Source organism: Danio rerio, chromosome 17 (assembly GCF_049306965.1).
Source record: "Danio rerio strain Tuebingen ecotype United States chromosome 17, GRCz12tu, whole genome shotgun sequence".
NCBI lineage: Eukaryota > Metazoa > Chordata > Actinopteri > Cypriniformes > Danionidae > Danio > Danio rerio.
This window is the reverse complement of record NC_133192.1, coordinates 18,789,110-18,803,726: the sequence shown is the minus strand read 5'-3', so window position 1 is coordinate 18,803,726 and position 14,617 is coordinate 18,789,110. Positions and strand designations below refer to the sequence as shown.

Sequence of the window (14,617 nt, the reverse complement as noted above, 5' to 3'; positions counted from 1 at the left end):
GCAGTTATATGTCATGTGGTTCAGACTTAGCATCCACTTCCTCTGTTCATGATGTATTTTTGGAGTGTTACCATTGTTAGGTTTAGTGTCTGCATCCTGCCTATAGCTATGCATTGGATATCTGTGTACATGACCAAGCTTAAAGGTCAGATGCAAACACACACCTCACACCTACCTCACCTGACCCTGCACACCATTACTCCATTCACTGACTGCAGCTCATCCGCAAACCAGCAGGTGATGTCTCGAGTGTTTGGATCCAAAAAAACTAAAACTAAAATTTCAATTTGATATGTGGCGTAGTTAAAACTAAAAGATTGGTGATGTTTTTCAGTACACAGTTTTTAATTTCTTTACAAGAGAGTTTGAGTTTGCAAGAAAAAGAGGCGTTTGCTAATTTACTTCCTTTGTCATTTTCGCTGTTTGGATTGAAGTAATGTAAAATGCGCTAATTAAAGAAATCTTTGATTATCCATTGTATAGGATGAATCATGCTTGACTCCTGGTGTCACTAGCCCACACAATTTATTCCCCCACAAGTTTTACATGTACCTTTTATTTTATTTAGAGTTTTAAACTGTTGCTGTTGAGCTAAACCTTTAACCAAGATAGAGAGGAACTCATTTGAAAAATCCGGCTTTGTGCAATTTTAATAGATTTTAAACATTTACTACTAGACAAAATAGTTTGCCAAAATAAACTCGCATTAAGGGTGTGTCAGAATCTACTTTTGTTATTTTAAGGACGGAAAAATCCGCTTTGCACCGTGGTGCACGCTCTAACAGGGTGGAGCTTATTCTCTTAATGAGTTATAGGTGTGTTTTGAGAATAAACCAATCAGAGGCTCATCTCCCATTCCCTTTAGGAGTCAGTTGTGTCGCGCCATAGCGCACTTAATCAGACCATCTGCCATGTGAGAATGAGAGAAAGAGCCTTCTCAATCTTTACTTTCACTAAGGAAACGTGTTTTACGTTCGGACATCCATTAGCCTACATAATTAATTTATGTTGTTAAGCGCAAAGATTTGTTTCAAAACTATTTCTAAATTCAGTTCTAATTTTCAGCAAACGAATAAATGAGCCATAATAACAAAGTGTGTAAAAAAAAAACTGAGTTATTTCCTTGAGATGAAGAAGGCATGGAGGCAGTGTTTTTTATATTTATGTAGAAAATTATTTTTGTAATGTTTTAATCCTTCAGTTCTTTTTAATTTGTAATGATATTTGCGTATTGCTGTACATCCTGTGTGTATTAAGCAATGTGTAAGGGATGCCAAAACGACTTTTGCGTCGAGCTGAAACTAGCAAACAACAATTGTGTGGCGCCTTGCACCGCATTGCACCCGGTGTATGATAGGGCCCTTAATGTTAGCCTTAATGTTAGTCTGTTGTATGGTAAGTGTAAGTTTGTGTTTATCTTGAGCAAATTGAGAGTTTTCAGACTCAAAAGGTTGGGTTGGTTTTGTTCCAGTTTGATCGCCACTGTGACTTATGCCTCATTCATACTATCAGTGACTTTATAGCTGCCTGTCGCTCTGGTCTGTGTAGGTCTACAGCACGGAGAATACAATTGGCCTCTGAGCGAGCTGAGAGAGGATCATGTGAGCTCTACTGGCTATCACTGAAGAAAGTCACTTTTCATTTGCATAAAGTTGAAAGATTCTCAACTTTGTTGCGTTGCATGACGCGCCCACCAGGTCACCAACGTTTGCTGTCGCTCATGTAGATGGAGGTGATAAATTATCATCAAAGTCCTCATGTTGCAGGTATTAGGAGGTTTGCTGAAGGTGCAGCTAATGTACAGTGCGGGGTTTGCGTCTTTAATAAAAACTGACTCTTTGCGTTCATTGAAATGTAAGAATGATGAATAAATCCACATGAAACAGTAACTTAAATGTGACGTTGCATCTTCAGTTTCGCACTCATGTGCGCTTTGCACTAACACTACAAGCGTGCCACACCAAAGCCCAACTGAACCGCACTTTGACACACCTCTTCTAACAGGGCGCGCTTAACCGCTCCTGGGCACGATTCAGAGAACTCACACTTGACAAACAAACCGGGAAATGCTCCCAGGCACTGCTCGGATAGCCTAGTGTGAGTGCACCCTACAGTGTCATTTATCTGATACAATAAAGCCACTCTCAGTTGCCATTCATCTTTTTGCTTCAAATTAGTCTTTTACTCTAAAATCATTTTTGAGTGAAAATAGTTTTTTGTTGCTAATAATTTGTTTATATTATAAAAATTGTTTACCTTTTATTTTATATTGTATATTCAAATACTTTTAGATTATCGGTTATTATTATTAATCCCCCTTAGATTAATAGTTACGTTTATATATTTAGCTAATTTAGCTTTATTATATAAATTGGTATCACTTTATTTTGATGGTCCCTTTAATGCATTTTGTTGAATTTAAGTTACATTGCATATACATTCCAACTAATTCTCAATAAATTATAAGTAAGACTGAAAGGTAGGGATTAGAGTTAGTATAAGTTGACATGTACTTGCAAAGTTTCTTATGGTCAGTTAAATGAGTTGAAGAAGCAGTATTTGTAAATATTAAGCATGCAGTCTACTAATACTCAAATAAGAAGTATATAATAATTATATATAATAATTGGCATGTAGCTGCAATGCAACGTTTTGTCAACAAAATGTGCAATTAGGACCATCAAAATAAAGTGATACCCATAAGTCGTTATATGGCTGTATGTTAAGCTGTTTGTAAACCTACGTTATTAAAATGAATGATTGATTTGCTTTGATATTTTCTTTATTTCTTAAACTTTATCTCAAACGAGGTCTATCTATCTGTCTGTGTAGCAAAAGGCGAGTCAGATGACAACAGCAAGAGGATCCACATGCAGCTTTATTCAGAAACATCAGACAGGCAATGGTCAGGAGCAAACAGGTACACACAGAGAAATCCAGAATCGTAGTCAGGTCACAGGCAAATGATCAATGCAGGTGGCAGACAACGTAAACAAGGGAACAAGGTAAGGGTCAAACACGGAAAGACTAAACTAGGAGAACGCTTTGTATTGTTACAGGTATAAACCAACAAAACTCAGCAGTGTGTCGATGTGAGCAGTCTATATAGTCCATGTAATCAGTCTTAGATCAGCTGTGTGTATGTAATCAACAGTGATTCCGCAACAGGTGTGTGTGATGTGCATGATGGGATATGTAATTTATAAAGTGTAGAATTGTAGTTTGTCGGTCTAAATAATAAAGTCACTATATCAATATCAATGCAAATCAATCAGTGAATTAATTATTTCCTAGATTCGTATGCTTTTAGAGTTTCTTTGTTATTTGTTCTTACTCCATGCTAGAAATTGTACAGGAATGGACAGTTTGTGCTTTCCAGTCAGGAGAGGTAGTTACATGCTTGAATTGACCTCGAGTCTTCTACTTGGACTGCAGAGCTGGACAGTAAGTCAGTATGCTGGGTAAGTTTAGACTTATAAGAGATACTGTACAAGTGAAGCTATGGAGAGACTTCTCAGCTTTCTTAAAGCAGTTGTTCTCCTGAGGATAATAGGACTGAATTACTTCTTTACATTTTCTGCTCTCTGTAAATGTCTACAAAGGCAAGGCATGGACAGAAATGACAGTCCTTTGGATTATTACAAGTGCTAAATTGCTGTGCATCTAAACATATGTAATTTATTACTCCAGACATTTGCATGGCACTGTTATTTTTTTCTTAAGATACTCGCAGTTGGTTTTTTCAGAACTCTTGTCTGGTATTTGGTGATTTTAAGTGTTGTACATTGTATTTTTGACAGCATGAGTAGAACAGAAATTGGTATTTTCTTAGTAAGAGGATCAATAATGTATTGTTGCTTGTGCACTTATTTTGTTATACTGTACCTGTGCAGGCAGTTTTTCTGAAAAAAAAAAAAGAATAAATATAAGAAAACATTTGGAGGTGATTTGGAGTTATCAGTAAGAGCGTCAGATTTATGATGACCACTTTTAAGAAGCTTTATTAAAAGGGGGCTAATGTGCAAAAATCATTTTTATAAGGGCTTTAAACACAGTTGTGTACCAGCAGTGTGTGAATTTATCCAGCCTTTAATGGAAAAAAAAAAGAACTCTATTTTTTTTAATCACATTTGATCAAAACAGTCTGCAGAAACACTTTGATTGACATTCTTCCTTTGTACATTTCATGAGAGGGAGAAAGGCCTGCCCATTGGTGATGATCTCTCTCTCATTAGCATAAACAGCCCTGAGTGTGAAGCAGCCATCCGCCATTAGAGTTTTGAATCTGCCTCTATGGTATTGCACAGGCTTTTGTAGCTCCACCCTCTTTTGGGAAGACAATCTCATTTGAATTTAAAGCGACCAAAACAGCACTAAATGAAGCAAAAACTAAAAGGGAGTAGTTTCAAAGAGTCATAAAACATTATTTCTGGAGTATTTTGAGCTGAAAAGTCTCATTCACACTTTAGGGACATTACGGAAACTTATTTTACATATTGTAACGATATTGCATAATAGATCCCCTTTATATTTTGAAGGCAACTCATTGACCTGTTTTTTATTTTATTTTAGAGAACTATTACAGTTACATCCAAGGTAAACTTGATTTATGAGAGAGATTCTTACAAATACATGGACTCATACAGTATTTTTGTATGTAAGCTGGTGTTTGTTTAAATAACAGGGTTTCGTGCTCTCATTGTGTGATTGAGATCACAGGTGCCCCTCTGAGCATCTGAAGGGCTCTCAGTGTCTAAACACTCAGTGTCCAGTGCTGTGTGTTTCCTATTCACTGTCAGCCTGCTTTGTACAGGACTATCAATATTAATGCAGGCGTCTCTACTGAAACCAGCGGCAGCATCAGAGGCTGCTCTCTGACAATTCTACACTGAATAGAGATGCACTTGCATTCAATTTCAGCATTCAGCTTTATGCATGTTCATTAAACGATAAAATATGAAAGCACCAGGAATATTTATTTGTTTGTCAAATTCATTGTAAGGATGTAGTTCTGTTTTTTAATACATGTATAATAATTTATTTTAGTACATAATTTAAATCAATATTTTAATACATTTTAGTAGATTACACATTTAGCATTATTTAAGAGAAGATTAATAATAAATAATAAACATACACATATAATTGAAGACAAAATTATTTGCACTTCTTTGAAATTTTCATTCTTTTTAAATATTTCCCAAGTGCTTAAGGCTATGAAATACCTATACTTTTATTTATAAACATAATTGTGTTAATAACTAGTTTTACTAACTAGTTTCCTTTGTCCTTGCCATGAGTAACTGAAGAAGGCTTTCACCGAGCTGCAAATCCAAATGCAGATTTATTGACAAGAATTGTAACTGTACACTGGGTTCAATTCCCAGAATTTCACAACATGTTACTGTACCTGTACTATTTTTACAGTAAGTTACATTAGTGTCACAGGATTTAACTGCTAAATTTTATGCATTCAGAATTATATTGTGAAATTAAGGCAGGCATCATGATTACAACAAATTACTGTAAAATGGCTATATCTTGTCCACATTAGTTATAGGAATTTAAACACTGTTAATATTTTATTCAGCATATAAATTAATGCACGTGAACTTTTATGCTAGTACAGGCACTTAATAAATAAATATTTACAGAATTATTGTTATTATGAAGTACCTCACATTAATTTACTGTGAATTTACTTAAAGTACCTAACTGTGAAAATAATGCAATTGTTAGCCAGTAATTTACTGTAAATATAAAGTCAAATAATAGGCAAGGGTCAATAAGAGGAGCAATCGGGTACATACAGATCATCCAGAAGTCATCGTTGATGAACAGACAAATGGTCAAAACCAGAGAAAGGAACAATAAACAAGGAACAAGACTAGGAATAGATTGCATTACACAAGACAAGGATCAAAGAACACAACCAGACATGGATATGAAATGCTTTGTAAAGGTACAGGTTCGTTTAACTAGCAAAACAAACAAAAAACACTCAGCAATGTGTGTGTGCAAATGTGGTGTATAAATAGTCTGTATTAAGTTCTTGATCAGCTTCCAGCTGTGTGTGCACAACCAGCGAGTGAACTGCAACTAGTGTGTGTAAACAGGGAAGATTAGATTTGAAGTTCTTTTGGTGACAGGTTTGTAGTTCTCCAGCGATCTGTGTGGACTAGATAGCTGTTGATTGAGACACCATGATTACAGTACTTCATATTTTGTTATTTTCCAGCTTGAAATGGAATTTAAAGGCTTAATTAGGTTAACTTGGCAAATTAGGTAAATTCAACAAGTCACTGGACAACAGGTGTTTGTTCTGTTATATATTTTTATTTATTTTTAAAAACTAATATATAAAGTGTTTAAATAAACTCATTTTTGAAAACATCCTAAAGGGGGCAATAATAGGAAAAATATGAATAGAAGACTTCAAAATTTTAAAAAACTAATTTTTAAAATGTGTATTTTCTTTTATTGACATACACAATACAAGCATATAATGAATGCTTATTTCAAAATAACTTCACTGAAAAAAAATATTAATAGATTTTTTAAGAAAACTGTTTGGAAACATTTTATATGGGCTGAATTTAAACATTACTAAATGTATTTTGTTTGTTTAAATTCACCCCATATCAATTGTTTAAAACCAGTTATTTAAAAAAATGTTGTAAACCCAATTAATCATTTTTTTCAGTCTTGTTGACATATTTGCAAAACACTAATTTCAAGCCTTTATGCATACGTCTTGAATTCAAAATAACTTCATGAAAAACCCAACATCAGTCTTGCATGTCTAGACTTTAGTGTATATATCCACGAATGAGATCAGTATCAAAAAGCAGTACTTCTGTTGTTCAGCTTTGTTGTTTCCCTCTTGACAGCAGCATTCATTCCAACAGTCCACATAAAAAGCAAACACACACACACACAACTCAACTGAAGCTACTGGTTTCTGGATTTGAAGTGCAGTAAAGGCAAAAGCACTCAAACATTTTGATAAACACACACCATTAGTGTTGCGAATGAAGTGGAGTGCTGGTCAATATGGGTCTGCCTCCTCATTAGAGAAGCTCGTCTGCCAGACCTCCACAGATAAAAGCCTTCTCTCCACCGGCCTCTCATAGGTCTGCCTCAACAATTATCTGCTGCCCACACAAAACCACAGCCTATTAGCCCAAACTACAACCACACATGGCTTTATTCCAGCGTATAGTGTGCTGCTTTCCATTCACTGTCTTTATTTTACTATCTGCAGATCATTTGCAGACTGAACTATTGATACAGGGCAGGATGAATTCTTGCACTGAAAAAAAAAAGTCTCTTAGGTTTACTACTAAATAAAATCATCATAACAATTTGCACAAGTAAAATTCAAGTACTAATCTTGAATTATGTAAATTTACTTAATGTTTAACCTAACACTCATAAATAAATTAGGTAAATGTTCATTGATTGAACTGAATTTGTCTTAAATTTTGAATTTACATTTATTTAAATTATTCAAGTAATGTTACATTATTATCTTTTTTAGAATTTTTTTTTCTGTAATATTTTTTATTTTTATTAATGTACTGAAAAAAGTTCATTGATTGAACTTAATTTAAACTTATTTACATTTTTAATTCACATTTATTTAAATTATGTAAGTAAAAGAAATTTTTTTTTTTTTTTTTGCATTTTTATTCAATAAAGTTAAAAATAATTTTTCTTTCTGTAATATTTTTCTTTTTATTAATGTACTGAATGCTTCTTCCTATAATTATGTATTTTTTAAAGTACACTATAATCATTTTGACAAAATCTTTGACATATCACACGGAATACAGGGCTCACAAAATTTCTGAATTCCTGGTAGCACTCAGGCACTATTCAGTTTTTGGTATAGCCCAAATATAAATTTAGGTAGCCCAAATAGAAAATAGATTATTTTGTAGCAGAGGCCAGCTAGTGAAGTGCTGTGCAAGTAAACCTCACTCCTCTGACTTCTAAAGGTGCCCATGCGACAGATGCAAGAGGCCATGGTCTTTAGCCTCCTTGTTAGAGCAACTGACTCCTATGCAAAGAATCGCCGGTTCTATCCCAGCTCAGATTGGGTTGGGTGCAGTAGGAATGTTCCCGTGTATTATTTTTCATTATTTCTTATAAAACTAAATTACTGCTACCTGTAAAAATCGGAATAATTTTAGCTCTGAGGTAGAGAAGACACTATTTTCATTATTTGAACCACTGCAATCTCACCGCAATTCGTAACTTTTTGATTTAGTGGCTAATTCGTATGAATTCGTACAATCTAATACGTGCAATTTAGTACGGTTTGCTCATCACCCAATGACGGTTGGGTGCCACGCCTACTTTTTAAAATCGTACATTCTCATAAGACTGAACTCGTACGAATTTGTACGATTTAGCCACTAAACTGACAAAAATCAGGCTGGTTTGAACATAAAATGTGTTCTTCAGAATATCTTTATCTGTGTTTAACATAAAGAATAAAGACTCAGACAGGTTTAAAACAAGTGAAGGGTGTAAATCGTGCATGCAATTTCATTTTCAGGTAACTGCCCCTTTAACTATCCCTTTAAGAGCAAGTCAAATAGAAAAATGGACATTTCCTTTTACAAGCTGACTGTCAACTGTTTACTGATGCTGTTGAATAACAACAAAAACTAGACAGATGACATTTACCAAAGTCCCTTTAAGGTAAGTAATTTCCCTCAGTGGTCATCTTTGAAACACCTCTCTGGCAATATGCTCGGGTATTCTGTTTGAATAGGGAAACATCAAATTCTCCAAAATTGCTTGCCAAGTCTACTATTGAATTTCATATTAGTAATTACCAATAAAATTAAACAACAACCGTACCTTCAGTTTCATTTCTAAACATCCAAATCACATAAAATCTTCAAAAACTCACGTCTGGTTTGAGCCCCTCCCCCAGAGTATATCGATGATTGGCTCCTGTACTAGTAGGGCGGGCCTTTATTCACCATATTGAGTTACACTTTTCCTCATTCAAAAAGATACGAGTGACATGTCTTATGTATTCTGTAGTCTTTGCTTTAACTTATCCTTATTAACTTATAACGTGTATTCTATCTTTCTTAAGCACATGCATCTGTTCTTCACACACTCCAGCATGCGCTTTTCACAGAGACGTGCGCACTAGCTTAGTTTAAAAATGAATGTTTTTTTAATTACAGTCAGAATGACTAACTAACGTATGCTGATCTTAATATTGAATAATTGTATAACCCCACCAGTCCTACCAACCAACCGGCTCCCAGCGACCTTTGCATGGGAGTCAGTTGCTCTAACAAAGAGGCTTAAGACCATGGCTGAATAAGCAGCACAGCACATACATAATTATCAACTTTTTGAGAGAATGTAAAGGCATAGAAAAATAGTTTCCTCTCACTGGCCCACCAGGCAGCTTGTGGACAGATTTTGGTAGCCCGGCTAAAAACAACCATAGCCTGGGATGTTGGACTATTGAATTTTACAAGCCCTGAAATAAAATTTAAATAAATGGCATGTTTATTACAAAAATAACAAATGTTATATCATTACATTTACAATTCATTCATCTTTACTCCTTTCTTTTATCTTTAGACAAATAGTTGTCAAATAGGTGTAAAATATATACCAAAAAGAAGGGTTTACAAAATAACACAGGCACATTTTCCTAATACTACAATTATTATATGTTTGGGATGTTTTCCCACGATATGATGTGTGGGACAATCAATGAGTCGTTTAATTATTTTTTTTTCTTCTTAGCAATTTCAATTTATTAGGTTTATTTAATTAGGTATTAATTTGAAAACATTTATTACAAGTAAATATTAATATTCAAGTCTTTCTATTTAGTTCATTTATTATCTTACGTAAATGTGCAGTTCGAAAATTATGAGTACATTTATCAGATTTTACCACCAAAACGTCATCTGAACATTGCAGTAGAAATCAAGAATTGTTAATAACAAGTGTTGTAATTACATTAATTAAATTTGATTTATATTTGATTTATATTTTTCAATTTTATTTTAACTGTGGCGACACGGTGGTGCAGTGGGTAGCATTGTCACCTTACAGCAAGAAGGTCGCTGGTTCGAGCTCCGGCTGGGTCAGTTGGCATTTCTGTGTGGAGTTTGCATGTTCTCTCCATGTTTACGTAGATTTCCTCCGGGTACTCCCGTCCAAAGTTATGTGCTGTAGGTGAATTGGTTAAGCTAAACTCTCCATAGTATATATATGTGTATGTCCTGGTCCTGGCTAACAACCCACCTCATAAAAACTAGATTTCACGAAACACCAATATGGTGCGGCTAAATATCAACTTCAATATAAATGGCCTTGGGAGTAAGCAAGAGCAAGTAAATTCATTTTAATTTTAAAGTTGTAGTACGTTGAGTAGCTTATTTATTTATTTATTTATTTATTATTCTATTTTTTTCTTTGTTTGTTTGTTTGTTTATTTGTTTACATCATAAATAAATAAAAATATATATTGTAGGCCACCAGGAGAAGTAAAATAGGGTTATTTTAGATATTTTATTTGTTTTAGATGTTATTGTTGTTGTTGTTGTTGTTGAAAAGGTTTTACTTGACTATAATACCCATGTTATGAAGACACTTTTATTAACATTGTCGTGGGCATCTAAAATGTAAACCATTTAAAAGATGTACATTTGTTTACAAATCATTCATACAAATACATTTTTTTAAGAATGAAATCATAAGTAGTTCATAATTTATGATTATTGTTTTATCATGGTTATAAAAATAAGTCTAATTTCTAAACTCTGGTTAATCTTTTAACATTTACTTGTATGTGCTAACAAAAAATAAGATTTCATAAAAAAATTCTCTAGTTCAAAACATGCCACAGGCTGGACTTAACACATCATGCTAGAACTATATGCAATTACCTAAAAATACTGGATTCATGTTCATATATGACACTGACATGATTTTATTTTTTATCTCATTCCTATTATATTTCTTTACTTGTTGCAGTCTAATTACATGCCTGATTAGACAGAACATAATCATCTGTAGGACGGCAGCCAAATGAACTAGAGTTTCTCTCAGGGATGACGGAACGACTTGGCCGCAAAATATGCTCTAAATCCTAATCTTGCAAGCCACCGAACGGAACTGTATTCCATTTTGTTTGTTTTGCCGTAAAACAGGAACAAACATCAAGAACATTAGTGGCGAAATTGAAATGAATGCAATTTACATTCATTGTGCTGGAGAAATGCTCGCTTTGTGGATAAATTGAGTGCTGCAATCACTTTTGGAGAATGACGAGGAGGATGGGGCAAAGAGAAAAAAAAAAGAAAATGAGAGATAGTCTTTCTATAGATCATACAGCAGATATGGGTTAAAAAATACTGAGCAAAAAAAAGCATCTTATGTGAATAGATAACAGTTATAATAAAAATCTCACTATTTACTCGTGCTTCACTTGTTCATAGTGTTGGGTTAAGACTGCAAAGACATTGTATCTAATCAAGAGTTACAATCTTATTTGTAGGCAAAAAATTATATTTCCATTGTCTTAATAATACAATGTTATGCAAAATCTGATTGTGTACGATTATTAGAATTATTTATCTTTTTTTTTAGCTTGTAGAGCTTAAACTTAGGTGACTTACCTGCATATTTAAGTTAATTACAACCAGAAACCTATTTGTATTTTAAGACACACTGGAAAACATGCTGGGTCCCACACAATCGATCTGTGTTGGGACAGCGTGAAGGAATTACGTTTTTTTTTTTTTTTTTCAAATTTAAGTGCATCAAACATAAAACAATAAAGTTGTGCCCCCCAAAAAGCCTAATAATTATGTTGTTTTAGCTTATTTTATGTAAGTAGTTTGAACAAAAAGCAAACAATATTTTGAGTGTTTTTTTCTGTATAGTGGTAAAACAACAACAACAACAAAAAAACCATTGTACATTTCTGAAGTGTGCTTTACACAGGTGAGTGTGCTTGACAAACCACCTGTAGAAACACTGTTATGTACCAGACACTTCACTTACTTACCTAAATGGGGAAAACAGTGTTCACCTGTTAATGTACCACAAATCATGTTGCACTATTCTTCAGCCTTAAAATACATTTTTTACACAGTAACATGCACAATAATGTTCTTCCGTCTTAGGTAAAACAGTCTCTCTAAGTTTATTCATTCATTCATTTTCTTTTCGGCTTAGTCCCTTTATTAATCAGGGGTTGCCACAGCGGGATGAACCGCCAACTTATCCAGCATGTTTTTCACAGCGGATGCCCTTCCAGCTGCAACCCAACACTGGGAAACACCCATATACTCCCATTCACACACATGCACTACAGACAATTTAGGTTATCCAATTCACCTATAGCACATGTCTTTGGACTGTGAGAGAAACCGGAGCACTCGAAGGAAACCCATGGGGAGAACATGCAAACTTCACACAGAAATGCCAACTGACCCAGCCGAGGCTCGAATCAGCGACCTTCTTGTTGTGAAGTGACATCGCTACCCATTGCACCACCACGCCATCCTAAAATCTTTTGCCTAAAATCTTTTTTCTCTTTGCATCTTTATCCTTGAATATGACCATACATGCATCTTCTATCATGGTTATCTTTTATAATGCTACACTTTCTTTAAACTCGAGTTAAAATAATTGTTGTCAAACGTATAACATGCCACAAAGAGGCCTGTCGCAATAATTAAATAACCATCTAACTGTGTTCAGTCTAACAGAGGCTGTTTCAGACAACTATGATCGCTGCAATTTCTGTAATACCCAAAAGTAGAGACATAAAACTAAATAGAGCCAATATACTTTCACTTTTTAAATCTGCAATAGTAAGAGTGTCTCTCTAATAACTAGTCATAACTCATCATAACTACATAACTGCAACCCGTCACTGGGAAACACCCATACACTTTCATTCACACATATACACTACAGACAATTTAGCTTACCCAATTCTCCTATAGCACATGTCTTTGGACTTGTGGGGGAAAGCCGAGGCTCGAACCAGTGTCCTTCTTGCTGTGAGGCGACAGCCCTCTCTTAGTTTATGTGTATAATTTAGGTATATAGGTAATATTTAGTATAGTTAGATTACCTCTCTGGTATGCTAGTTATGTATAGGTTGAGGTTACTTAGCCAATGCTGCTTGTTAGTTGTCTTTACTTTAATGTTATGTAATTTATTTGAGTTTCTGTTTTCTGTTGAAAACAAAAGTAGTTATTTTGAAGAATGCTGGTTCCATAGTATTTTTTCCTACTATACCAGCATTTCAGAATATCTTATCTTGTTTTCAACAGAAGAAAGAAACTCATAAACTCTTAAAACCACATGAAGGAGAGTAAATGGTGAGGTAATTTTCATTTTTATAGTGAACCATCCCTTTAGGGTATTTAAAAATCAATACCATCCACAAATCAGAACTTTTTATATCTCTTTACGTTATGACACTTGTCTATACGGTATGTAAACTTTATGTCTAGCTCATAAATGTAACCCCTGGTTTTACTTACGGGGTTAAAAAGAGAATCTTTCTTTGGATGGATCTCCTCCAGAAGATGAAGAGACGCCTTCTTTGCAAACACCTCCATCTCCAGAGGTTTCTCCTCAGTCCTAATCAAAGTTTTTGTTGGCTTTGGGTCCGTTATCTGAAATTGAGTTTATGCTAAAATAGAAAAGTAACTACTGAGCTTTGAACCAAAGAATGCTAAGTGAAAACTAAGACCTAGAGGGCATCCAGTGCAGAAAATGAGAGTGCGCCACGTCTGCCTGGCATCACACTGTTTGCCTTGTCTGCCTGGCACCATGCCTGACTCTGTAAATCTAATATTTTTAAAAAGTATTAAAGCCAATGTATCTGCAGTCATGTATGGAAATTGTTTAGTTTTATGCTTTTGTTCTATTATAGAACTGATAAAATGTTAGATCTCGTGCACTTTTTGCCACCAAATCTTTATTTTATTTTGAAATTGTAAACAAACAAAAACGTTGACGTAGATAATCAGCATGCTACAGTGAGCATCAAAAATACATATATTCAAAAAATACAGGAATACATGTGATTGTTAAATAGTGGTATTAATATTAAAATTTCATTTATTTTAAACACTATACAGTGTATCTGTGGGGTTTTAAAAAGTCTTAAATTGCAAAAACTCAATTTTTGGCCATAAAAAGTCTTAAATTTACTGAAATATTGTGTTAGGGGTCTAAAAAAATATATTTTTTGAACAGATCTTAATTTTCCTTTGTTCATGTAGCTACCCGATCTGACCAACACCTGTCCTATCACCAACAATCGTATCATAATAAAACTTATTTTTAATTAAAAGACAAAATTTTCACTTTATTTAATATAATTGTTTAATTATTTTCCTTATAATAACATTTGTTTAAAAGTTATCTATGTATTTACTGCTGAGGACACTGACCTGGACAGAATGTTGTGCATACATTTAGTTTATCATTTAGTTTTTGAAAAATGTAAAACATTTGTGTGTGTTTACAAGCTTGTCTGTTTTGACATAATGTTTAAAATATTTTGATAAGAAATATATAAAATAAATATTTATATTGT

General features: G+C 34.0%; 1 protein-coding gene across 8 annotated transcripts in view; it reads left to right on the top strand.

The window, feature by feature from the left end:
- The window catches only part of adck1 (aarF domain containing kinase 1), a 267,173-nt gene that overhangs the window by 223,521 nt on the left and 29,035 nt on the right, over positions 1-14,617 (top strand). For 2 of the 8 annotated variants that reach the window (XM_073926849.1, XM_073926851.1), the window contains one exon: positions 2,833-4,096. In XM_073926849.1, the coding sequence (XP_073782950.1) occupies positions 2,833-2,967 (135 nt within the window). In that variant the 3' untranslated portion in view covers positions 2,968-4,096. 8 annotated transcript variants of the gene reach the window in all.